We start from the raw sequence: 27,321 nt of genomic DNA, 5'->3' as shown, positions 1-27,321 counted from the left end.
ATTATTTTATAAATTAAAAAAAATTAAAATAATTAATTTATTATGATTATTTTATAATTCATTAAATGAATTCATATACTAAACGAGAATATAAATGGATATAAAATTATTCTTTCTTTTTAAATGTTTTTTTTTACTTGGATAATCATGTTATATATAATATACATATGTATATCAAATAAAATATCTTTTACAAAATTATTTTATAATAATTATAGTGATATCGATAATATATTCTGAGTAACATCTATCATCGTATAAATATTTTATTATATAATTGTTTTTTTTTTACGTGGATCTTAATACTGTATAATACGAGATAGATAGTTTTATTACCTGAAAATACCAATATTTTTTTCAATGATTTTATTAATTATTCGAGAAAGTATTATTAATACTAAATATATATACTTCTGAGAAACTTTGCATATTCAATTCTATTAAACCACCAGCGGTTAAACGAGGTGGAGTTAGACTTCTTCGCAATGCTAATATGTACAACGCTTGTATTTTTGGATTGATATTGTACCATGATGCTTCATATCTGCAAGTAAGTCATTTATGAATAAATTAAGAAATAGAACGAGAAAAATTTTTATAAAATATTTTTATAGAAGAAGATATCATTATTAGAAGAAGAAGAAGAAGAAGAAGAAATATAATTATTAGAAAGGATTTCCTTTGTCAGTAAATTAAAAAGATTTAATTCTAAAATTTCCATCTTTAAATTCTATGGTAATTACTTACATCGAATAATAAATCTCGTTGCACGAATCTATCACGAATTGTCCTTGAATCATCACATAGCACAAGTGCATCAATTGAACGATCAAAAAGCTGGAATATTTATAAAAATCCAAACAATAGTCCATCGTAACGACCTATAATTTCGAATAATCAAGAGTAATTTCGAATGATCATCGATTATGTTCAACGGTATGAGTGAAATAAAATTCAATTAAATTTACCTTTAGTAACGTGATACTAAAACACATGATTATCAGACCCAAAGATATGAAAAGTAAATTAACATGTGTATCCTCGATTTTCTTTAAATACCTATTTTAAATTCATAATGATTGAAGAAAACTTAATACTTTTACTTGATATATTAATACTTCAATACTTGGTATTTAATTCATTAATAAATATAGAATATACAATCAAAAAAATATTCGTACATCATGCAAGAAAATTCTGGAAAAAATTCTGATTTTATTAAAAATTTATACATTGAAGCAATTTTTAAATCAATTCTCAAAAATTTTAACATATTTTCAATTTTGCAAACAATTTCAATGGATATTTTTCAAAGCAGGCTTAAGACAGAGCATTATAAAATTAAACATTTTACAATTTAAAATTTTGTTTTATCCCATATTAGTTTCAATAAATAAAAAAATTTGTAAAAAAACTGAAAAGATTAAATTCCATAATGCAGAGTACAAATATTTCTGTAACTGACTACACGTAAAAGTAAAATAGAAATAGAAATAGAAATGGAAACCTTATAGCTCGTTCGTGTCCTTGAATAGAAGAACGTATTTTTTTACACGTCTCTTTTATCTTTTCCTCGGAATTCTTCGAAGCAGAATCGTCGATCGCGTGTTTGAAACGATATCTGAGGAACGTCCATTTTTCGTTGAGCGAAATTTTGAAAATTTTTGCAAAGTGAAAGTGATATCAATATTTATTTACCCGGCCACGGCCAACAATCCGCAAACATGCTGCACGAATACCATGTAACAAGTGTCATAGGCGACGTACACGTTGGCCACCATGATTATCGAAAGGCTCATGTGCAGTTGGATGAAGTAATAATAGTCGCGGTCATCATCGACGAAATAGTAACCTGGTATGACATATAACATAGGCGGGGACGTGTTTTGCGATTTTATCATGTATAACAAACGGGCTGTCCATGGCACTTGTAAGAATAAAAGTGAGCAACAGTACGCGTTTACTGGAAGTAAATTTTCAATGTGAATGTAACAGATAATCCATCATCCCAAGGAAGCAAGAGATTCATAAATGATTCATAAATTGAAAAAAATATTAATATTGTTTTTTAAATATACATTTGGAGAAGAATAGGGAATGGATTGAAAGAAAAGAAGATATTGAATGAAAATAAATTGAATTGAAAATTAATTTTTTAATTTATTTATAATTTATTCTTTTGTTTGCTTTCAAAATAGTTTTTTGAATACTTTGAGGAAAGAATAGGGAGAAATATATCACGGTAAAATGATAGTTTCTAAAGTGCTGATTGTCTAAAAGTTTATGTCAATATATAACCAGTTATCTCAATTCTGAATAATTAAACAGGATATAATAAAATAAAATTAATTATTATATTTATATATTTATATATTTTTAAAAGACTATTTGTTGTTGAATCGTTATGTAAATGATACTTTATAAATTCTTAAATTTTGATAAATTTTCAACGATATGCATTCATGAGAATTGCAAATATATATTGTCAATTTCATCGTATACAAATTATATGAAATTATAAAATAAAATAATTATTGAATTAATTGTAATTCGTTCTTTTCTTTCAATTTCATGAGATCATTTTCGTACCATAAATAAAATATGTTTCTTATATTTAATCATTTGATTAAAATTATGATAAAATCTTGGAAATATAAATCGACTCACTAAAGTAAAACATTGCAAGAAAAGATCCTCTTTGGGCATACGTTGACATAATCTCAAATTCCTTCTTCGGCCGATCCATTCTCCAATCCATGTACATATCGTTGAACAGAGACTTAACCTTAAAATAATTTATTCAAATTTATTTTAAATTAAAAAGATAACTTTAATTGCCAAGTGTCTTCTCACCTTTGTTGCATTTAAAATATAGTTAGCCTCTTTTAACAACGACAGAAATATGGCAGTTGCGATACCCGATTGCTCTACTATCACATTTGCAGTAGATATGTGTACAATTCTTGCTATCTAAAATCAAAATTGAATTAAATTGAAATTTTGCTAAAAATTTTAAAGCAGAATCACTAAGAAGACAAGAGAGTTTCAAATATTTGTGATTGATGGAACGTAGAATATTTTATTTAAATGGATTATGGTCTAAAAAATGATTTTTATTATAAAAATTGCTATTCTTTTAGCTGTCAAATTACATAAATTTTTGATATTAATATCATAAAGAAACATCTTAAATAATTTCCCTTTTCTATTTTCTAGTTGATAATCATTCATAGCAAAATCGAAAATATAAATTCAAATACTACATTGAATTTCCTGTTTTTATTAAAAGTACTTTTGAAATTAATATTAATTTTTATTTAAACACAAATTATATAAATATCCAATTATTTTCATAATATATAATATCTTAACTGATTATGTATAATATTTTTAAATAAATATTACATTAAATAGTAATAAATATATAAATTATAAATAATCTTTCATGGAATTCTCTTTCAACAAGAAATACGCATAAAATATCAACAAACAATAATTAATAAAATCTTCGTACCTGCACAACAACAGAAGGTATACTAATAACGTATATAATAATCCACGAAATGTATTTGAGATACTTATTTTGATCGGGCCAAATACCGCTTAACTTCGCGAATCTTTTCGTGATCTTTAGGAATCGCTTCTCCAATATATCCGAATCCATGATGGAATCTAGACTGAGCCGATTGAAGACACAAGAAATAGAAATCAACTCTCATTAATCGTTTCGATGATTCTATAGACCAAGTCGCGTAGAATAAATGCACGCTTTAACGCGCGTCAATAATTCATATCTTTGAATTGAAACGCATCTGCATTCTGAAAATGCATTGTTGCAACGTTGTTGTTACATTTACAAAATTTAATCCCCGTGGAAGGAATATAGAAACCTCTTTTCAACTGCATTTACACGTAAATATATGTTGCGTCGATATAGATCGAGTAAATATAACGTTGCAAACGAAACTTGCCACTCGTGGATCGATCGATCGTGGCATCCAGTTTTTCAATATCGTACAGTAGAGAAATAATGCAATTCGCGTAATTATATTCCATTTAGAACATGTCATGAAGAACAAATTGGCGAATTCTTTATTTTCTCTATATCCAATTTTTTCTCAATAATGTTTTACCATGTTCGCGCTCGATTAAATTTTCTTACATTTACACTTTGTGGAATTACATTTAAATTTATATAAATATATTATCATGTTTGGATAGATTATTTGTCGTTCTCTTTGTATTTGTAAAATATAGAAACTCGGATCTAATAGATCTTGCAACCAAAACTTGTAAGTATTAACTTTTTTTCTTTATTTTTGATAACAGGATTGGAATATGAATTTAGTCACGAAAAACATAGGGATTAATCTAATGTCATTGTCAATGTAAAAACATAGGGGATTAATCTAAAAATATTAGCAATTATAATATAAAGTATTAGTCTAATAAAAATAATAATATTAGATTGATATTTAGACTTTGAAACAACTTTAAATTCATTATATATAAAGTTTATTAATGTTTTTATAATGAATATAATTCGTGATTGAATTAGTCAAAAAATTCTTGGAAAAATAATAATTGGTAAAATTATAAATAGTCAATTTATTGAGAAGTTATTTCTAGTTGATGGGTCAAATATTTCAAATAAATTTATTATCAATGTCAATTTCATTTCTTTAATTCAATTTTTGAGGTTTTTTTATCAATTTTAATTTGATATTTGATTTCTTAGGAATAGAATAGTTCATTTACTGCAATATTTTAAAAAGAACAATCCTTTTTAATTATTAATAGAGTTTTATGAAATGTACTTTCAAACATTGAGCTTCTTCCAATTTAACATTTCAATATGATATATGCATTTCTATATTGAAAAATAAACCTTGGTAATTTTTATATTGTGTGAAAAGTGAGCAATATATGCTTCAATTAATATTTCTTTAGATACAATAATAAAATACATGAAAATACAGAATATTAATATATATTTATAGGATTCTTTTATCTTGAAGTTAAAATATTGATAAAATTAGTACGCGCAATATAATTGATGCTTATTTATTAAATAATAAAATTATAAATGATAAAAATATAATAAATTATATCTTCATTTCTGAATAGGATATTAATATATTCGAAAGATGTATTAAGAAAGATTGTATTTTGATGTCTAGAATCAATTTCAAACATGTTCATACAAACACTATTAACACCCATTGTATACAATATTCCAATCGCCACATACGTACATAATAACACATCGTTATTACGTCGTTTGCATCACTGTATAATAGGAAACAGCTGCTTTGATTATCTGGAAAATGGAAATTCCATTTGTACAAATATTTTTGTCACGTTTAAATGACAAGTTTCTTATATACCTACCTCTGCGAAAGATTGTAAATTCAATACTATCAGACCACCGGCTGTCAACGTGGGAAAATTTAGGCAACTTCTCAACGATAACACATACAACGATCGAATTCTAGGTGAAAAAGTGTACCATGGAGATTCATATCTGCAAAGGACAATTGTGTTAAAAGAAATAAGAAGAAACGATATTTGCGATATTTCTTCATTGTTTCGTATGATACAATTGTTTTAAAATTAATATTTTTCATTAATATTCACATAGATTCGTAAACATCTTGCAATTCATTTATCACGAATTGTCCTTGAACGGTGAGAATGAACGTGTGGAATAATTGAGCGAACAAAAATGTAGCCTGCACTAATTCTCTTGACCCATTCTTGCCGTTTGCCACCTGAAACCAATCTGTTAAAATTAATCATGCAGAATAATCGTGTTAAGGAAAAAGTTCTCTTCTTATATTGGAAAATTATTGTACCTCTAATAACGAGACGCTAATGGCCATTATCAGCAGTCCCATAGAAACGAATAGATAAGTATGGTAACTATTCTCGATTAGCTTCAGGTATCTATGTTAAAGGTAAATTAGTCTGTGAAAAATTTCAAAAGTTACATTTCCTCTTCTCATTGTATTATAAATTATCATTATTAAATATTTATATATTTAACGAAGAAAAAAAAAATAGATAAAGATATTTTACACGAAAAAAAGAATTTCTCCAATTGAAAATAATAAAGATAGATGTACAATGGATGGAAAAATTACGTTTGAATAATATTAAACAATATTAATACAGATTCAAAATTGAAACGAGAGAAAAATATATATTATCGTTCAAAATGAGAGAAAGATCAAAGATAATATCATAAATGTACTAACTTCAAAGCGTGTTGATGCGCCTTGATCGATTCGCATATACTTTTATACTTGATTTCCTCTAACGGGATGGCGTGATCTTCTTTCAAATTTTTGCATACATTTTTAAACCGATATCTAAATAAAGAATAATTTTTATTCGTAACAATGATTCGTTTCATCGATCGATATTATTATACTTTCAATGAATTTTCGTACTTGGCGATTGCAAGCAAACCGCACGCATGCTGCACGGCGTACACGTAGTTCGTATCGCAGGCGCAAAATATAAAGCAAATCATGAGTAGGGTGATTATCATGTGTCCTAATAAAAGCACGTAGTATTTTTCGTCGTCCAACCAGAAATAAGCCGGGTACAAGAATACACGTTTCCGTGACACGTTTAATGGTACGATGATGTCCAGAATGGGCGGTACCATGGGCAATATAAGCATAAATGTTTCAGTAACACCGATATGCACTATAAAAGTACAATATGGTATCGATTGTAAATTTATATGAATCACCTGGAATACACGCTTCAGAAAAATTGTATTAAATATATCTTTCTCGGGAGTAGGATAAAATTTAAATTTAAATATTGATTTAATATATAGAATATAATATAATGATATATTAATATATAGAATAGAATATTGATTTACTTCGAATTATTCGATTATTCGAACACGAAATAGTATACAAATATTTAAATTGATACATATCTGAAAATATTGCGGATAATCTAACAATTAATTTATTTTTTACACGATAAATGTTCATATTTGAAAATTGTTAAATTCTAATTGTATTTATAAATTTGATTCAATGTCAGTATTCCATAATACACTTACGAAAATAACTTATCGTGATGAACAATCCTCTTCGTGAGTATTTGTACATAATCTCGTATTCTTCTTTGCTTTTTATCGTCGCCCAATCTTCGAATATGTGATTCAATATTGTTGTCAACTGTTTTTTCAATTGAATTGTGAATTAAAAATGTTAAGTAAAAATATTAAGTTAAAATTATTAAAATATATACAGCAATGTTAAAATATTCGTAAAACGGGTTTAGAGAGTTAATTCTAGAGACCAAAAAAATTGAGTTGAGTTTGTTTATTAAGTTAATTAAATGAACGAGATAGGAACAAAGTGTGACAGAGATAGAACAGTCTTAATCTGATTTTAATCTGACAGTCAACAGTCTTAATCTATTCTATCGAAAGATCATTGTAAAAAAAAAAAATTATAAAAGAGAGACCTAAATATCATTCACAGTGTGTTAAATAAATGTTGAAAATATCCTCTCACCTTAGTTTCATCCAAAAAGTAATTACCCATTTTTACAAATGTTCCAAACGATGCTATAGAATAAGGCAAGTTCGTTGCTATTTTGTCCATAGTGGGATTCAATACAAGATATGCAAACTGTAATTATAAAAAAATTATTATAAATATTTTTTATATATAAATTGAGCCATTCGAATGTCGTATTGATTAACTTCATTAATTAATAACATAAACAAATGAAATAATGTTGCGAATATTTCTTAAATAATAATAAATATTTACTTTGGAATATATACAATTATTTATTGTCTATAAATTATGAAAGCAAGATAATTATTTTTTTTTTAAAATTGAATACACTAATTACAGATAGTAAAATTAAATCCATCCTTTTGATCCTTTTGATTATTGATTAACTCTTCAACACAGGATATTTTCATATATAATTATTCTTAATTAAATAATTAAATAATAAATATAAAACTTGTATTCTTTTTTGAATCTATTTTAATTATCCTCAATGTGAAAAACTTTCAATGTGTCATTCAAAAAAAAAAATAATGTGTCATTACAGAGCTAAATAGAATTTTACAATAATAAAACCAAAATTGACTCAGAATTATCATCTATCATACCTGTGTCACGAAACCACTCATCATCACCGTGACACTTATGAATCGTTCCGCCATTTTCGACCGATAATTCTGATACGGCCATACACCGGTTATTAATCCGAATATTTTGTTGACTTTCAAAAAATTTTTTTCCACTGTTCTCGCGTCCATGATCAGAACAATTCAAATAGTATTCGAAAAAAAAAAAAAAAACAATTGTTCCGTCTTCTATATAATTCTTATAATCTTCCTTCGTTGTCGTGAAGTGTTTCATTGAATAATTCTTTAGAAGACGACTATAAAATTTCTACTGTCGCTTGTTGCCAAGTAAAATGGATATGACAATCCTTGATTTACTTTAAATATTGAAATAGAGTATTTTACAAAATTGTACGTAATGGCATTATTATAGTTTTTTTTTTTATTATTGGCTGAATGATTCACTGCTTGATAGGGAAAAACGGTTCACGAGTGATGTAGAAGGTTTCTCTTAAATATTAATAAAGTTAATCGTTACCTCGTTCAATGTCCAATCTTAACCAATTCATATTTTCACGGGAAATTCTGAAATTGGCCATTTGAAAGTATCGTAAGAATTTCTTTCGTCATTGTGTGTTACATCTTTTATCACGTTTTTTTTTTTCATTCTCACTGATTATTAGATAAGAAGTTAGTTGATCAACAGCGTCATATGTTGATCGACAATAATAAAACTCGCAGGAACACGACTAACCACGAATAACCAAATTGAATAATCGATATTCTCTTCCCGTCCTTTTGTGACAACAAAATTTCTCGTCAGTCTGTTCTTAACGCTGTGCGGGAGAACTATCGATATAATGTAAAAATTTTTAAAATTAAGAGGAAACGAGGTGCCAGATCTATCGAGAGATTTTTTTCTCAACTATTAGGTAATCAAAAAAATTTTTATCAAAATATTTTCAAAGCATTTATATAATTTGTAAAATTTATTATTATTGTACAAAAGAATTGTGATTTGCTAACTTTTATTTATTAATAATTAATTATAATTTAAATTTCAATATGTTGAATTTTTATCTTTTTATTTTATTATCATGAAATTGTTTGAAGATTGAATTGCTTAATTTCATATACACGAATCTTTTTTTATTACTTTGATATTAATTACTTATATCTCTAAAATCTTTCAAGAATGTCATATATAATTTTTATTGTATACATCAATTATTAAAGAGAATTAATATTATTGTTTTTAAAAACTATTTCTAAAAAATGTATTGTATATTAATATTTTTAAAATATTCTATAAAAATTTAAAAATTTTAGGAATAAAAGATTATTTAATAATAAGAATTCAAGTAAAATCTATTGAAAATATTGTGAAAATAAATTCTTTATTTAGATTGTGTAAATAACAATTTAAATTATATTAAAAATTATTTTACAAGAAGAATCATTCAATCATCATTCAAATAGACATAAAATTTAATATTTTACAATCACATGATGGCTCTCAAAATGATAGCTATAACTATTGTAGATATATTATCTGATGAATAACTAAATTCAAATAAATTGAACATATTTTTAAATTTTTACTAAGCATAAAAAACAGACATAATATAATTTTCAATTTGTTAATTATAACTTGTGATTAATCTTTTTATATTTTTTATATTTTATATAAGTTTACTATTTCTCTTGATGATATAATAGATAATGAATAAATATTAAATTAAATTCATTTTTAAATAAACAACATAAATTTTGAAATCGTTCTTTCTGAATACCAATGACATTCTTATAACTTATCCAAAATTTAAAAAAGATTTCCTTATTCCAATTCACTAATCAATATTAATAATAACCATAATTTTGCTATTTTTCACACACAGACAAAAACAGAAGGCAAAAAAAGAAAAGAAAATGAAAATATCACATCTTGCAGTTTAACACTTGAATATACTTTAGGCATAACAACAACAACAAATAATCTCATTAGGATATGACGTAACAAATACATTGTCTTACCGATTAATTTGCACAACATTAATAAACATTAACAAATTCCTCGAATTTTTTATTTTCTATCATTATTTCATCAATTTATTACGATCTAAATACAGTATAGTATGAAAACGACGCTTTTAAGATCTGGAAAGAATTCAATCAATGTTATACTTAATTGCTTTTTTTTTTTAAATATTTATCCAATTTTAAATAAAAAAAATATCAGCTCACCTGTAAAAAGCTGTCCAAATTCAAAGCAACCAATCCTCCTCCTGTCAATTTTGGCGGGCTCAAACATTTTCGAAGTACCAATATGTATAATGATTGCGTTCTCGAGGAACCGTTGTACCAACGTGCTTCATATCTATGTACATAAACACAGTGTAATGAAATTCTATTGCACGACAATATTTTCCTTGATTAAAAAGAAAATAAAAGAAAATAAAATGTTCCTTGAATTTCAATATCAAATTTTATCTAAACGCAAACAATGTAATATCAATCTCACATTGTTTTGAAAATTTCCTCGTTGGCGTTTATCAAAAATTGTCCCATGATCGTTAAAAAAAACAGATGTGTCAACTGGCCAACAGTGAACGCACAGAACGTGAAAAACCTAACATTCACTTCCATCGATGACAACTGTAATTAAATTACAACAATACTATACATAAAATTCGTATATATATATATTAATCCTTGGAGAATCGATTATAGAAACAAAAACAAGCAAAATATACTATACTCGTCTCTTCCTATTTCCATCTCGCTTCATCCAACGCGAATTTTCAATTACTTATAATTTAATTTTGAATATATCAACTTTTATATTTATTTTGGCTTCTAGAATCGATCTTTCAAAAATATTCCACCTTTATATATATAAATATATATACACACTCTGTATATGTATGAGTCTTAAACTTGCCTTTACGAAAGTACCGGTGAAAGCTAATACTATCATTCCTATGATAAGTAAGAAGTAATGTATGTGGCAGGCGTCTATTTTATCCACGTATCTTTGCACGTAGATCGTAATGAAAAAGTATGTATATAAAATAGTTGATACGTAGTTGATATTTATATTACTAACTGTGCAACAATACTAACTCAACGGCCATTTTGTGGGCTTTAATGGACTGTCTGACTTTCGTGTAAGTTTCATCCGTTAACGGGTCAATACAATCTCCTCCGCAAAGCTTTATGTCATCCACCGCGTGCTTGAAACGATACCTACGTTCATTTTCATTGATTACAGATCTTAAAAAATTCTTAAATCGAAACGTAAGCACGTAATATCTAAATAGGGGAAAGGGAGACAAATTGTAAGGGATACAAAGAACGAATACTCACCCGCTGATGGCTAACAAGGCGCATCCATGATGCACAATGTAAACCAAATACGTATCGCAGGCTACGTATACCGAAGTCAGTATTAACGCAACCGCTATCATGTGCATTAATATGGGATAGTAATATTTCTCTTCATCCACGAAATAATAAGATGGATAGATTAGTTCCCGGCCACGCGACTCGTTCAAGGGCGAGATGATGTTCAAAATAGGTGGTATGCTTGGTATAAGGAGGAACATGAAGCCGCAGAAAAATATACTGACTGAAAACTCAAAGGGAATAAAATATAAGAAGATTTGATTGATGAGAAATGTATGAAAGAGTGAGAATAGGATATTTAAAATACAATTTTGTTGTCTTTTACTTTTAATTAATTGATATTTAATAAGAGAAAATGGATTGGAAAATGTGTATTTAAAAATTATGAAAATTAAAGAACACTTATTTTTTCGAATATTTTCTTTAAATTATTTTTCATCAAATTTTGATATATTAAAATATTAAATTTTTTTATAAATTAAAAATAAGAAAATCTTTTATAAATTGTATATTCAATGTAAGATATATTATAATTTTTTAATACAGTGACAAAAATAAAATAATTAAATATATATGAAACATTTTTCCTTAATTGAATTTTCTCACTCTTTTCTACATTCGTACTACTGAATCTTGTGATATCAATTTTTATAGTCTAAAAAAATTCTATTTTCTCTTTGTTACCTTCGTAAACAGTAGAAAGCACTCTTGCTCTTTTTAAATAGATTTCCAGAATCTCTAACTCTTCCTTCGATCGTTTTATCAATCGATCGGATATAATTTCATTCAAAAGTTCTCTGAGCTGCGATTTTAACGACACTGATAATTATCCTAAGGATTGTAGAATAAATATAATTGCAAATTTTCACCTTATCCTCGTTTAGGATATAATTGTACTGTTTGAATAAGAGAACGAATCCTACGTCCAGGTATGGCAATTGATCTGATAAAACGTCTATACTATAAAATATTATTACCCGTGATATCTAATGCAAAAAAAAAAAGAAAATTATTATTCTATGTTAATACTGTGAAGTATTAAGTGACAATAAGTTATTATCAAATTGTTGTCAAGAACTTCCATATAATTATCATAATTTCTTTTTAAAGAATTAGTCAAGAATTTTCATTTAGGAAATGACATAAATGTTTGACAAATTCTAATTTAATTTTAATAACTTTTTTAAAATTACTCATACAAATGATCTAATTATTATAAATTATCAATAACAATACCTGTGCTGCAAGAGTAAGAACCACTATGACAGATGTAATGAATCTTATGCAAAACTTGATGAATCTTTGCTGATAAGGCCACACACCAACTAGCTGTCCAAAAAATTTATTGATTTTCAGATATTGATCCTCTATTACTCGCTTGTCCATGTTTAATAATAATAAATGATAATTTATCGTAGAATTATCGAAAAATAATTGAATACAACTATTCTTGTTTCAATGATCTATCTTCAGTCAGTCAGTCCAGATCCATAAGTTTTCACGTCCACAAGAAAACTGTTATGGTCAAACGATCTAAATGTAAACGCATGTGTTTTCTATGATACAGTGGTGGCAGTGAATAATTCTTTTATCTTTTCAAATAATTGATTCGCGTGATTAGTCGCTTTTACAAAGATATATGGACTTGATTAATTCATAACTGGAAAGGAAAATGGAAAGGTTTTCCCTGTGACAGTAATGGTTTCTTCTATCTTCTTTTTTCTTTCTTAATAAGAAAATTGCAAGAACAAGTTAACTTAGTGATTTAATTCAATGCAACAGTTCGTAATAACTAACAATATAACAATTTGTACGAACTAAGTGGATGAGTGAATCTATGTGTAGGATATGAAAAATTAATGACTGATACTACACCTTCTAGTATTGGTCTCCATATTTTTTCGTAGTGAAACATTTATACGATTCATTGTTTTGTGTACAGAAGAATATCTTGTCTACAGAAGAATAAATTGTAGATATTTATGTAAAACATTGTGATTTTATAAAAGTTATAAGTTTCTTATCTAATAATAAAATCAAGATGGGATTCGAAATCATGTATTTCAGAACATGGAGTGAAAAATTTCATTGAATGTTAGATTTATGTTAATTCTTGTTGCATATATATTAAAAACAAAATAATGAAGCCCTCTCAATACGATAATCGTAACTATAGTCAGTATATTATCTGGTGAGTAACTAAATTTAATTGAATTAAATATATTTTTTTAATTTTTATTAAATATAAGAGAAACTTCAATCTTGTTATTAATAAGAATGCATATGTTACATAAATTTTCTATTTTTTGAGATAATGTATTACATTTAATATTCGAAAAATCTTCGTTTAAAAAACTAAATGAAAGGAAAAATGATTTTATAATATTATCTATATACATATATTATCAATATCTATAAACTAAATTAAAATTATTCATTATAAAAATTAAAAATTGTCATCAAATCATCTTCTCAAGTGAATATAATATTGTTATTCTTTTTATTACTTATCTAAAATTACAGTTCCTTTATCCCAATTCATCGATCCTGCAATAATATAAATTTATCAATTATTTATATTATATCGAAGGCAAAAAAAAAGGAGGAAAAAGATAATATATTATGTTATACATGAATATATTTTATGCATAAAATATAACTAATTCTAATTGATTCTACAACTCAACAACTAATATACTATTTTATATGTATAAAGTATGAATAGCGACAAATGAATGTATATAGAAATTTTTCTACTTTTTATGTTGTTATTCCAATTTATTATTAGGATCTAAATACAGTGTAATAAGAAAATGACGCTTTTAAAATCTGGAAAAAAAATTTAATCAATATTATTTGATCAGAAGTTAGTTTCTTTAAAATATTTATCTAATTTTACAGAAGAAAAACTATATAAATAACAATTTACCTGTACAAAACTATTTAAATTCAAAATAATCAATCCCCCTCCTGTCAGTTTTGGAAAAGTCAAGCATTTTCGAAGTACCAGTACGTACAATGATTGCGTTTTTGATGAACCATTGTACCAACGTGCTTCGTATCTGTATACACATGTACAATATAATGAATTGATTCGTGAAATTTTTATTGTACAATAAGTAAAATTTCTTTCATTTATGAAAAGAATTATTCAAATTGTAATTAATATCAAATGCAATATCAAATTCAAAATAATTAATGATTGAAATTAAAAATATACAAAGTTATTAAATATATTATAAGCAAAAACAAATTAAAAATAGAATTTCACTCAAATTCAATCCAAAAAATAAATAATATTTTCCTATGATATAAACATTAAATCAAACAATATCTTAAAACATTAATTTTGAGACATTTATTATTTTTTAACTTATTTCAAATTTCTCTTCTAGCTTTGATAAATGGATACATACAATATTCTTACATTGTTCTGAAAATTTCTTCATTGGCATTTATAAGAAATTGTCCCATAATTGTTAAGAAAAACAGATGAGTTAGTTGAGCAGCAGTGTATGCACAGAACGTGAAGAATCTAATCCCCATTTCCATGGTCGACAGCTAAATTTAGAAAATAATATCAAATGTTAAAATCAAAATAATAAATTCATTCATATATAAAATATTGATATATCGTTAGAAGATGTAGATATATCGTTAGAAGATGTAGATATATCGTTAAAAAATAAAAACGTTCACAAATAAAAATATCGATTAGCTTGTTTATTAAATTATAATTATAATAATGTATAATCTAAAAGTAAATTTTTAAAAAATCAAAACTGAAAATTAATAAAATAATAAACATATTCGAATCGATATATCTGTATATCTGTATATCAACTTTTGTTCTTTTGCTCTGATTTCTAGAATTGACAAAAATGTTTCACGACACTTTTACGTACAATATAATATACATTAATGCTCCACGTACATTAGATTATATGGCAAGTGAGTTTTAACGAACGATATACAACTTACCTTCACGAAAGTACCAGTGAAAGTTAATACTATCATTCCTATGGTAAGTAAGAAGTAATATATGTGGCAGGCGTCTATTTTATCCACGTATCTAGCATGTCGTTGTAATAAAAAGTATATAAAAGAATTGATATGCACGACACTTACATACATATTACTAATTATATACAATACAATACTAACTCAACGGCAGTTCTATGGGCTTTTATGGAATGTCTGACTCTCGTGTAAGTTTCATCCATTAACGTGATATAATTTTCGTCGCAAATCTTTACGTCATCCACTGCATGCTTGAAATGATACCTGTATTCATTGATCATGATCAAAAGTTTAACACAAAATTCAATATTTAAATCTTACAAAGGAATTAACGATAGAAAAGATGATAATAAATTGGAAGACGTAAGGGGATTATACAAATATTTAATCACTCACCCACTGATAGCTAACAAGGCGCATCCATGATGCACAACTTGTACCAAATTCGTATCACAGGCCAGATATATCGAAGACAGTACCAATATCGCTGCTATCATATGCATTAATATGGGATAATAATATTTCTGCTCGTCTACGAAATAATAGGTTGGATAGATAAATTCACGGCTTCGTGACACGTTCAAAGGCGCTACGATGTTCAGAATAGGCGGTATAGTCGGTATGACGAGGAACATGAACGCGCAGGAATATACCATAACTAGATCCAAAGAAGATTAAATGTAGAGTAAAAAAAAAAAAAGTAAATAAATAAATAAATAGAAATGGACGAGGGAATGAAAATATTAATTAAGGGATTCTCTCACTTTCTTCTACATATTTTTAAAACGAAGATATCAGTTTTTATAATTTTATTTTTTTGTCGATCACCTTTGTAAAGAATGCACAGCGTTGTTGCTTTTCTCGAATACAATTCCAAAATCTCCAACTCCTTCTTCGATCGTCTTATCAACCGATCGGATATGATGTCATTCAGAAGTTCTCTGAGCTGTAATTTTAATTAACACTGATTATTAATATTAATAATAAGGAAATAAACAAAATTGTAGATTTTTCACTTTATTCTCATTCAAAACATAATTATATTCCTTGAATAAGCAAATAATTGCCGCGTTCAAGTATGGTATTTGATCCGAAAAGACATCGAAGCTGTAGAACACTATTACTCGTGATATCTATAATATAAATAATTTATTATATCCATATTAATTCTTTTTCTAAAAAAAAAAAAAAAATTGATATGATACAATGTAATATAAAACCTGCGTTGCAAGGTCAAGAAGCATTATGACGGATACAATAAAACGCATGCAAGTCTTGATAAATCTTTCTTGAAAAGGCCACACGCCAACTAATTGGCCAAAAAATTTATTTATTTTCAGATATTGGTTCTCTATTGTTTGCTTGTCCATCTTCTAAACGATAATAATACTTTATCACAGAATGTTTGTATGACTCTATTCTTCTCTATTTAGCCAATTTTCAAGAAACGTTTACCATAAGTGTTCATATCCATGAAGAAACTGTCATGGTTAGATAGTATAAATGTAAATGTGCATATTTTCAGAACAGCAATAAATAATTTTTATGTTTTCAATTGAGTCTTTCAAAGATATATGGATTTGATTAATTTATATATGAAAATGGAGAGATATTTTTGCAATAATACAATAGCTTTTTCTATTTCTTCGTGATATTCTTTTTTTTTTTAATAAGAAAATTGCAAGAGCAACTTAACACACTCTGTTGCTCGACATATTAACAATGTCCAAAGACGTAGCAATTTGTATCAGCTAAGTGGATGAATGGATCTATATGTAGAGAATGAAAAATTAATGATTCATGCTACACTTTTCAGTCTTCATAGTTTAGTTGTAGCGAAACATTCGGACAATTCATTTACTTGTATTTATACGAAAGAATAAATTATCGATATCCATGTTGCAGTTTTATAAAATATGAGTTTCTTATCGAACAATTAACAAGAAATCGAGAAACATGAGAAAATATCAATGAAATTAGAATTTAATTATTTTAGAATATGAAACAAAATATCCCATTGATTGTTAAATCTATCTTATATCTCGTGTATGTTAAGTCTCTTGAAATTTGTCAAAACTAGACAATAGTGCCCTCTGATAGTGATCCTCTAATAGTTACGTCTATGATCGGTACATTATCTGGTGAGTAATTAAAAACAAATCATTTAAATGTATTTCTAAATTTTTATTAATTAGATAGATATAATATGATTTTCAATTTGTTAAGTTATAAATACAATATTCTATTCAATTTTGTTTTCTATAAAAATGTATATTTTATGTATTTAATTTACTATTTTTAGTGTTACATAGTAATATTTTACCTATAAAATTCGAATAGTCATCATTTAAGGAGCTAAATAATAAAAAAAAGATAATATTTCTTACGTATATTTTCTATATCAAATAAAATTTTAAATGTATCTCCTTTTATTTTCCTTTACAAGAACTAAAAATTCTATTAATAATGAATAAAAATTGAAGCACATAAAATTTGATTCTAGATCTTGATAATTTTTTGAAACTTGAATAATAATATCTTACAACATCCATTTTTCTGTGTGAGCAGAAGAAATTCAACAAACAGATATTGCATCTTTTTAGAATAAACAAGAAATCATGAAATCTTGAAGTGAGTAACAATGATATTTCTATTCTTTTATGGCTTATTTGCATCTAAAAATCTAATTATCTAAAGATTTATTTATTCATTGATCTGACGATAATACTTATAAACATGTTATTATGTATTTTCTTTTCACATGTATTGAATTAGAGGAAAAAAAGATATGACATTTATTTAATACATAAATATACTTTATGCGTAAAACAACAAATAACTAACTCTAATTAACTCTATAATAATAATTAATATGTTATTATACAAATAGCTATAAATACTAATAAGTTGCATCAACAAATTCTTTGAATTTTCTATTTTATATCTTTAATCCAATTTATTAAGATCTAAATACAGTGTAATAGGAAAATGATGCTTTCAGAATCTGAAAAAAATTCACTCAATGATATATATTTCTTTAAAATGGTTATTCAATTTTTAAAAGATAAGATCAGCTCACCTGTACAAAGCTGTCTAAATTCAAAGCAACAAATCCCCCTCCCGTCAATTTTGGCGGACTCAAGCATTTTCGAAGTACCAATACGTATAATGATTGCATTTTCGACGAACCATTATACCAATCCGCTTCATATCTGTATATATACATACATACACACACTGTGATAAATTGAATATAATATTATACTTTGATTTATAAATGTAATTATATTATACGGAGTACAATTCAAAAGAATGATTGAATAATAATAGAATATATAAAATGTTAAATACAGAAATAAAAAAAGAAATAAAAAATAGAATTTTCATAGAAATTCAATAACGTAAAATATAAATATTTTATTTATATATCTATAATTTACATGCAAATGGTATTTGCCTATAATTTTAAATGAAATATCTTCAAATGATAATCAGTAATTCCATTTTTTCTATTCTTTCAATTCTTTCAATTATATTATTTATTATTTCATTACTTCTCTTTTTTAATTATTTATAATTTTCCCTATTTTAATAATCAATAATAAGATAATAATCTTACATTGTTTTGAAAGTTTCTTCATTGGCATTTATGAGAAACTGTCCCATAATCGTTAAGAAAAACAGATGAATTAATTGAGCTATAGTGTATGCGCAGAATGTAAAGAATCTTATCCCCACTTCCATGGTCGACAACTAAATTTGAATGTAATAATATCAAATTATTAAATCAGAATTCGTTTGTACACAGAGTAATAATATATTCTTAAAGAATTGATTCTAAACAAAAATATCAATTGAAATTTGTTTGTTAAGTTATAAACAATTTACTTTTGTACTAGAAGGAAGATAATACTCAATGTTAAATGGTTTTGTCTTCGTCACATTTGTCGTCTAACTATATTTCCATTTCACTTCGTCCTAATCAATTTTCTTCTAATTCAATAAAATAATAAATCTGGATATTTTTGTATACTTTTAAATGTTCACTTTGATTTTTAGAATCAACCCTTCATATTATACTTCATTTTTATATATATCAAAGTACTCTGTATTTCACAGAATAATAACTTGCCTTTAGGAAAGTACCGGTGAAAGCTAATACTATCATTCCTATGACAAGTAAGAAGTAATGTATGTGGCAGGCGTCTATTTTATCCACGTATCTAGCATAACACATTTATAATAAAAAGTATATAAAAGAATTGATATATAAAAGATTTACATACAATTAATCAATCGTGACTACTAACTGAACGGCCGTTTTATGGGCTTTAATCGATTGCCGAATTTTCACGTAAGTTTCATCCATCGAGGCGTCGATATAATATCCGTCGCAAAACTTTACATCATCCACTGCATGCTTGAAATGATACCTGTATTCATCAAAAGTTTAACACAAGATTCAATATTTAAATCCTACAGAGGAATTAACGATAGAAAAGATGATAATAAATTGGAAGACGTGATCACTCACCCACTGATAGCTAACAAGGCGCATCCATGATGGACAATTTGTACCAAATTCGTATCGCAGGCCAGATATACAGAAGAAAGTACCAATATCACTGCTATCATATGCGTCAATATGGGATAATAATATTTCTGCTCGTCTACGAAATAATAGGTCGGATAGATAAATTCACGGCTTCGTGACACGTTCAAAGGCGCTACGATGTTCAGAATGGGCGGTATAGTCGGTATGACGAGGAACATGAACGCGCAGGAATATACCATAACTAGATCCAAAGAAGATTAAACGTAGATTAAAAAGAGAATAAATAGGGATGCAGGAAAGAGCGAGAGATTCTCTCACTTTCTCCTACTCTCCAGATATTTTTTGTTAAAAAAATTGCATGATATCAATTTTTGCAAATACAATTCTATATATTTATTCGTAACCTTTGTAAAGAGCGCAGAGGGCTGTTGTCCTTCTTGAATACATTTCCAAAATTTCTAACTCCTCCTTCGATCGTTCTATCAATCGGTCGGATACAATGTCGTGTAAAAGTTCTCTGAGCTGCGGTTTTAATACACTGATAATTATCCTAAAGATTGTAGAATAAATAAGATTGTAGTGTTTCACCTTATCCTCGTTTAGAATATAGTTGTATTGCTTGAATAAGGTGACAATTCCTGCATTGATGTACGGCAATTGATCTGATAGAACATCCAAACTGTAGAAAACTATTACTCGTGATATCTATATTATAATATAAATCGAATAAAGTAATAAAATAATTTATTATTAAAAAATTGATATGATACAATGATATATAATGAATTAATCTTCTATTTATAATTTATACCTGTGTTGCAAGGCTAAAAATCATTATGGTGAACGTGACGAATCGTATGCAAGTTTTGAAAAATTTTTTCTGATATGGCCATACACCGACTAACTGTCCAAAAAATTTATTGATTTTCAGATATTGGTCCTCTATTGCTCGCTCGTCCATAATCACAATTTAAACGACTTATCACAGGATTGTTGAAAAAAAAAAAAAGAAATATAATTATTTCTGTACCGTCAACGATCCTGTTCAATTGTTAGTCGATCCATCGGTTTCCATGTCCACAAGAATACTGCTATAGTAAACGATCTAAATGTTGCTCGTAGTAACGATAATAACAATAAATAATTCCTTTAACTTTTCGAATAATTGTTTTGCGTGATTACAAAGATATATAGATTTGATTAATTTATATAGAAAATGGAAAGATATTTCCCTTTAGAATAATAGCATTTTCTATCTTCGTATTTCTTTCTTTTCTTAATAAGAAAATTGCAAGAATAACTTAACATACAACTTGTTGTTCGACATGTTAACAATGTCCAAAGAACTAGCAATTTGTATGAATTAAGTGGATGAGTGGATCCATACGTAGAGAATGAAAAATTAATGATTGATGCTACACCTTCCAATGCCGGTCTTCATAGTTTAGTTCTAGCGAAACATTCGGACAATTCATTGACTTATATTTATACGAAAGAATGAACTATAGATATTCATTTTGCAGTTTTATAAAATATGAGTTTCTTGTCGAACAATTGAGAAGAGATCGAGAAACATGAGAAAATATCAGTGAAATTAGAATTTAATTATTTTTGAATATGAAACAAAATATCTCGTTGATTGTAAGATTTATTCTATATCTTATATGTGCTAAGTTTCTTAAAATTTGTCAAAACTAGACAATAGTGCCCTCTGATAGTAGATTATCTAATAGTTATATCTATGATCGGTACATTACCTGGTGAGTAACTAAAAGGCAAATCAATTAAATGTATTTTTAAATTTTTACATGACATGATTTTAAATTTGTTAAGTTATAAATAAACAAAATTATAATTTTTATTTTCCTTTATAAAAATTGTTATCAATTAATAAATGATTGAGTACATAACAAAATTTGATTTTAGTTTCTGAAACTTGATATAATTATAACATCTTTTGTATGAGGAACAAATAAAAGAGTTACATTTATTTCCAAATGAACAAGGAATCATGAAATCATCTTAAAGTGAGTACCAATGATATTTTTTTATTATACTTATCATTCACATATATTAAAAAAAAAAAGAAAGGGAAAAAAAAAGATATTATATTTTATGTTTAACATGAATTTACTTTATGAAACAACAAATAACTAATCCTAATTAATTCTACAACTTAATTAATATGCTATTATATAAATATAAATACCGACAATTACATGTACATAATTGAATTTTCTACTTTATATATTATATAGTTAATCTATTAATCATCAATTTATTAGGATCTAAATACAGTATAATATGAAAATGATAATTTTAAGATCTGGAAAAAATTAATGCAATTTAATTAAGAAATTACAAAATATTTATTTAATTTTAATTTTATTTAATGTAAAAGATATCAGCTCACCTGTACAAAACTGTCTAAATTCAAAACAATTAAGCCTCCTCCTGTCAATGTTGGCGGATTCAAACATTTTCGAAGTACCAATACGTATAATGATTGCGTTCTTGATGAACCATTGTACCAATGTGCTTCATATCTATACACATAATATAATGAATTGAATCGTTAATTCTTTCTATTGTATGGTATATCCTTTATGACTTATGAAAATTTACATACATACATCTTTTAAAATATAATATTCAACTTAAATAATAATTGAAGATTGAACAATTAGGAAACATAAGAAGTTAAATATATTAAAGGAAAAGAAATAAAAATTAAAATGCCTGTTGAATATCAATAATGCAAAATGTAAATACTTAATTTATTAAAACTAAATACAAGTAATAATTAATATTTGTCTGTGACTTAAACATTCAATGAAATAATATTTTCAAATGATAATTTATCTATTACCACTGTATTTTTTTTTATCAATTTTCAATTATATTATTCGAATCTATTATTACCTTCTTTCTTTTTTAATTTATTTTAAATTTTAATAATCAATACGTATATAAAAATCTCACATTGTATTAAAAATTTCATCGTTGGCATTTATAAGAAACTGTCCCATAATCGTTAAGAAAAACAGATGAGTTAGTTGAGCAACAGTGTATCCGCAGAACGTGAAGAATCTTATCTCTATTTCCATGGTCGACAACTGAATTTGGACAATAATATCAAATATTAAATTAGAACAGTATAATTTATTAGTATATAAAGTAATAATATTTTGATTCTAAAAACAAACAAAAATATCAATTGAGATTTATATATTAAATTATAAGCTTTATGCCAAAATTGAAACAGAGATTGAATGAGCTGATAGCTTTCTCTTTGTTACACTCACTGTTCATCTCGTTTCATTCAAATGTTCTCTAATTTAATAAATAAATCTCATCCAACATTTCTGTACATTAATTTTTTTATTTTCTCTAGAATATACCCTCCAAAGATATTTCATTTTACATGTAGAGCATTGTGTGTATTATATATGTGTATTTTGCAAATTAATTTTAAGGAATGATGACTTACCTTTAGAAAAGTACCAGTGAAAGCTAATACTATCATTCCTATGATAAGTAAGAAGTAATATATATGGCAGGCGTCGATTTTGTCCACATATCTAACGATGTAATAAAAAATATATAAAAGAGTGGATGTGTATGACAATTTAAATTTATTATATTACTAATTGTAAAATACTAACTCAACGGCTGTTTTGTGAGCTTTGATGGATTGTTTAACCTTTTTATAAGTTTCATCCATTAGGAGGTCAATATAATTTCCATTGGAAAACTTCATGTCATCCACTGCATGCTTGAAATGATACCTATGTTCATTTTCATTAATTACAAATGAAAATTTTAGATTGGGCGTTTTATTTTAACACAATATCTAAACCCTACAGAGAAATTGGCGATAGAAAAGAATGTAAATGAATAAACAGGGTTCTAAGGGATGAAAGATGTGCGGTTAAAGTGTCAACTACTCACCCGCTTATTGCTAACAAGGCGCATCCATGATGTACAATTTGTACCAAATTCGTATCACAGGCTAAATACACTGAAGACACTATCAATATTACTGTCGCCATATACGTTAGTATGGGATAGTAATATTTTTCCTCGTCAATGAAAAAATAGGTTGGATAGATAAATTCACGGTCTCGTGATTCGTTCAAAGGCATGATGATGTTCAAAATAGGTGGAATAGTCGGTATCATGATGAACATGATCGCGCTGAAAATTACTATAACTGAAGAGAATGAAATGTAAGATAAAAGTAAAATGATGATTGATGAGAAGTGTAGGAAAAAGTGAGGAAATTGATATTAAGTAAGTAATCATTAATTAAGAAAGTTATAATTAATTTCTTAATTTTCATCAATATTTCATTTAAAAATTTTATTTTTGAATTTGATATTTTTGCATGAATATAAAATTATATTAAATAATATAATATATAAGTAAATATAATATTATTAAAACAAGAAAAGTTTTTTATAACAAACTAATAGTAGAAATAATTATAAATATGATATATCTTCCATAATTTGTAATATAATATTTAATGATAAAAATAGATAACAATTAAGTGATTATGGAATGAACATAAATGTTAAAAAGTTAAATGATTAGTTTTATATATTCTATATAATATTTTCTCAGCATAAATATTTAGAAGAATTGTTATATACTTGATACAATATAATAACATTGATAAAAATTGATATAATTAATATAATAATAACCGATTAACTATTTTAAAAAATATATTAATAAAATATAGATTTCTTTTTTAAATACTTTTTAAACTTTTCTTAAATGATCAATATTTCCTCACGTTTTTCTCTACATATATATTTTTTATTTGTCACCTTCATAAAAAATGCAGAGTGTTGTAGCCCTTCTTGAATACATGTTCAAAATTTCTAACTCTTTCTTCGATCGTACCATCAGCCGATCAAATATGATGTCATTTAGAAGGTCTCTGAGCTGTGATTTTAATAACACCGAATTATTATAATTATTCTAAAGATCATAGATATAAAGTAGAATTATAGAAATTTTTACCTTATCCTCGTTTAAAATATAATTATACTGTTTGAATAGGAGGATAAACAGAGCATTTAAGTATGGCAATTGATTCGATAAGGCATCCAATGTGCAGAACACTATTACCTGATATATCTATAATATAATCTATAATATCTATAATATTATTTATAATTTAATATTACATATAACATTTTAAAAAAATATAGATAGCAATAATTTATCGAAAACATTTATATTGGTTCATTTCTCAAGACCATATACTGATATTTCCATATAATAACCATAATTTATCTTTGAAGAGAAATATAGCCAGAATTTTATTTAAGAGAAATAGGCAAATTCTAATTTGATTTTAATTATTTATTTTTTATATATGTAATATAATCAAAAGAAAATTTTAAAATTAATTATCCAATTGATCTTTGATCATCAAGTATGAAAATTAAAAGCAAATGCCTTTAATTTTATGCTTTTTTATCTGTATAATTTTATTTTTTATTAAATCATCCTATAAGTAATATCATTTTATGGAATTCTAATAAAATTTCATTGTTATATATATATATTATATGTAAAATAAAAAACACAGAATTTTTTGAGATTGAATTAAAAGAACATAATCAATGTAGCATATCAATATCATTATTTTAATCATTTATTTTTTGAATTACTATTTTTATGACGAATAAGAATTTTATAGTAAATTATTTGTAATTTAAAATAAAATTAACTAAACATAGCCTAATTTAATACCTGCGTTGTAAGAGTAAGGATTATTATGGCAAATATAGTTAATCGTATGCAAAATTTGGTGAATCTTTCCTGATAAGGCCATACACCAACTAGCTGTCCAAAAAATTTGTTGATTCTCAGGTATTGATCCTCTATTGCTTGTTTGTTCATGATCTTCTAAATAATAATAATAATAATAATTTATCACAGGATAATTGAAAAGAATTAAATGTAATTATTTTTATATGAACAATGATCTATTCATATATTAGTCAATTCTCAAGAATTATATCATCAGTATTCATGTTCACGAGAAACTGCCATGGTCAAACTGTCTAAATGTAAAACGTGTATGTTTTTCAATACTATAATAATAGTATTGAATAATTCTTTTATCTTTTTATATAATTGCTTTTACGTAACTACTTGCTTTTACAAAGATATATAGATTAATTTATATGGAAAATGGAAAGGAATATTTTGTCTAACGATAACAGCTTTTTCTATCTTCGTTTTTCTTTCTTAATAAGAAAATTGCAGGAACAATTTAACATAATTTTATTATGATGTAATAGCAATATCTAACCACGTAATAATTTGTATGAACTAAGTGGATAAATGGATCCATATGTGCGATGTGAAAAATTGATGACCTATGTTACACCTTCCAATATTCTTATGGTCTTGATATGGTCTTCATATTTTTATAGTAGGAACATTCAGACAATTCATCGTTTTGTATCTGTAAGGAGGAATATATCGTTCTTACTTATTCTTTCACAAGATATAAGTTTTCTTATCGAACACATGAGAGAATGTGATTCGATTTCGTGACCATCCTGGCCTTTTTGTTTGTGGCTTTATATCCTAAATGTTCTCTTCACGACTGGTTCCTCATTTCTTTCTACTTGAAACAGGAAGAGACTCCTATAATTATTATCGAGGTATATATTATAATATAACATTATAATTTCAATGTTGTAATGCTTTTGTATTTCGATTTTTTTCTGCAATTTGATAAAGATATCATATTATATTTGTGATGCATGTTTAAAGAATCGATTTCAAATGAATATAAAAATTGATATTGATTGAAATTTCTTTATCAAGTTATTAGCAATCGAGAAAAGAGCCTTCATCATGCTATCGTTTCTATTTTCCTCTTACTTTTTTTAAACATTATTTTTTAAAATTATGGTATTGAACAGAAGAATATTATGCAAAACTGAAAATTAATTGGATAATTAGAAATCGAACATTTGTGACATTGTGAACATGTCATAAACATTTATAACATATATAATATTGGTACGAAAAGCAGAGAGAAACACAATTGGATTTCGTTAAATCGATATTTCAGAATCGATGTCATGCTGTTCAATACCATAATATATCAATAATATAACAGATAATATCTAAGATTTATATTCATTGTTTTAATATGACATGAAATATTTAAATAAAGATATTTATT

At 26.0% G+C, this 27,321-nt stretch overlaps 4 protein-coding genes across 6 annotated transcripts; all 4 read right to left on the bottom strand.

The window, feature by feature from the left end:
* Positions 1 to 234: 234 nt before the first annotated feature.
* On the bottom strand, positions 235 to 13,233 carry LOC100577888. The gene is made up of 25 exons (XM_016915360.2): positions 12,761 to 13,233; positions 12,394 to 12,510; positions 12,209 to 12,326; positions 11,486 to 11,747; positions 11,243 to 11,365; positions 11,061 to 11,151; positions 10,641 to 10,774; positions 10,364 to 10,496; positions 8,162 to 8,323; positions 7,548 to 7,664; positions 7,088 to 7,205; positions 6,453 to 6,714; positions 6,258 to 6,371; positions 5,856 to 5,946; positions 5,638 to 5,771; positions 5,392 to 5,524; positions 3,515 to 3,712; positions 2,854 to 2,970; positions 2,668 to 2,785; positions 1,699 to 1,963; positions 1,508 to 1,621; positions 969 to 1,059; positions 748 to 881; positions 412 to 544; positions 235 to 336 (listed from the first exon to the last, which is right to left on the bottom strand). Exons 1-25 carry the CDS (start codon positions 12,908 to 12,910, stop codon positions 289 to 291), a joined length of 3,477 nt encoding a protein of 1,158 aa, XP_016770849.2. The 5' UTR covers positions 12,911 to 13,233; the 3' UTR covers positions 235 to 288.
* Positions 13,234 to 14,207: 974 nt separating this feature from the next.
* LOC102653865 lies at positions 14,208 to 17,114 on the bottom strand. Its single transcript, XM_006562210.3, has 9 exons — positions 16,765 to 17,114; positions 16,561 to 16,677; positions 16,373 to 16,490; positions 15,941 to 16,202; positions 15,689 to 15,808; positions 15,506 to 15,596; positions 14,952 to 15,085; positions 14,454 to 14,586; positions 14,208 to 14,353 (listed from the first exon to the last, which is right to left on the bottom strand). Exons 1-9 carry the CDS (start codon positions 16,912 to 16,914, stop codon positions 14,309 to 14,311), a joined length of 1,170 nt encoding a protein of 389 aa, XP_006562273.2. The 5' UTR covers positions 16,915 to 17,114; the 3' UTR covers positions 14,208 to 14,308.
* Positions 17,115 to 18,315: 1,201 nt separating this feature from the next.
* Or109 (odorant receptor 109) lies at positions 18,316 to 21,208 on the bottom strand. 2 transcript variants are annotated; one of them, XM_026444129.1, is made up of 10 exons: positions 21,130 to 21,208; positions 20,911 to 21,003; positions 20,688 to 20,804; positions 20,504 to 20,621; positions 20,079 to 20,340; positions 19,855 to 19,977; positions 19,677 to 19,767; positions 19,164 to 19,297; positions 18,624 to 18,756; positions 18,316 to 18,548 (listed from the first exon to the last, which is right to left on the bottom strand). In XM_026444129.1, exons 2-10 carry the CDS (start codon positions 20,932 to 20,934, stop codon positions 18,504 to 18,506), a joined length of 1,047 nt encoding a protein of 348 aa, XP_026299914.1. In that variant the 5' UTR covers positions 20,935 to 21,003; positions 21,130 to 21,208; the 3' UTR covers positions 18,316 to 18,503.
* Positions 21,209 to 22,192: 984 nt separating this feature from the next.
* LOC102653716 (odorant receptor Or1-like) lies at positions 22,193 to 26,828 on the bottom strand. 2 transcript variants are annotated; one of them, XM_026444400.1, is made up of 9 exons: positions 25,869 to 26,828; positions 25,131 to 25,157; positions 24,935 to 25,052; positions 24,051 to 24,312; positions 23,765 to 23,887; positions 23,590 to 23,680; positions 23,082 to 23,215; positions 22,513 to 22,645; positions 22,193 to 22,425 (listed from the first exon to the last, which is right to left on the bottom strand). In XM_026444400.1, exons 1-9 carry the CDS (start codon positions 26,016 to 26,018, stop codon positions 22,381 to 22,383), a joined length of 1,083 nt encoding a protein of 360 aa, XP_026300185.1. In that variant the 5' UTR covers positions 26,019 to 26,828; the 3' UTR covers positions 22,193 to 22,380. The 2 variants fall into 2 exon arrangements, with proteins under 2 accessions (XP_026300185.1, XP_006562271.1); XM_006562208.3 differs by having other exon boundaries at positions 25,131 to 25,247; positions 25,869 to 26,018.
* Between the last annotated feature and the right edge of the window lie 493 nt (positions 26,829 to 27,321).

Source organism: Apis mellifera, linkage group LG12 (assembly GCF_003254395.2).
Source record: "Apis mellifera strain DH4 linkage group LG12, Amel_HAv3.1, whole genome shotgun sequence".
Taxonomy (NCBI): domain Eukaryota; kingdom Metazoa; phylum Arthropoda; class Insecta; order Hymenoptera; family Apidae; genus Apis; species Apis mellifera.
Note: the sequence above shows the minus strand (reverse complement) of the source record. Positions and strands in the feature narration are given on the sequence as shown.

Bases quoted from the DNA above. Each gene is read 5' to 3' on its own strand.
- LOC102653865 (XM_006562210.3), bottom strand. From the start codon at position 16,914: ATGGACAAGCAAACAATAGAGAACCAATATCTGAAAATAAATAAATTT. The intron at 16,491-16,560 runs GTGAAAAATCTA...TTAAAATTACAG, and splicing joins ATGTTTTGAATGAGAATAAA to CTCAGAGAACTTCTGAATGA. The intron at 15,809-15,940 runs GTGAGTGATTAA...CAATGAATACAG, and splicing joins GCCTTGTTAGCTATCAGTGG to GTATCATTTCAAGCATGCAG.
- Or109 (XM_026444129.1), bottom strand. From the start codon at position 20,934: ATGATTTTTAGCCTTGCAACACAG. The intron at 20,622-20,687 runs GTGAAACACTAC...TTAAAACCGCAG, and splicing joins ATATTCTAAACGAGGATAAG to CTCAGAGAACTTTTACACGA. The intron at 18,757-19,163 runs GTAAGATTATTA...GTATATATACAG, and splicing joins GAAGAAACTTTCAAAACAAT to ATATGAAGCGGATTGGTATA.
- LOC102653716 (XM_006562208.3), bottom strand. From the start codon at position 26,018: ATGAACAAACAAGCAATAGAGGATCAATACCTGAGAATCAACAAATTT. The intron at 25,248-25,868 runs GTATTAAATTAG...ATTATATTATAG, and splicing joins TCCTTACTCTTACAACGCAG to ATATATCAGGTAATAGTGTT. The intron at 23,681-23,764 runs GTTAGTATTTTA...TTACATCGTTAG, and splicing joins GCTCACAAAACAGCCGTTGA to ATATGTGGACAAAATCGACG.
- LOC100577888 (XM_016915360.2), bottom strand. From the start codon at position 12,910: ATGGACAAGCGAGTAATAGAGGATCAATATCTGAAAATCAATAAATTT. The intron at 6,715-7,087 runs GTAAGTGTATTA...GTACTTTTATAG, and splicing joins CATCACGATAAGTTATTTTC to TGCATATCGGTGTTACTGAA. The intron at 1,622-1,698 runs GTAAATAAATAT...GACGTTCCTCAG, and splicing joins GGATTGTTGGCCGTGGCCGG to ATATCGTTTCAAACACGCGA.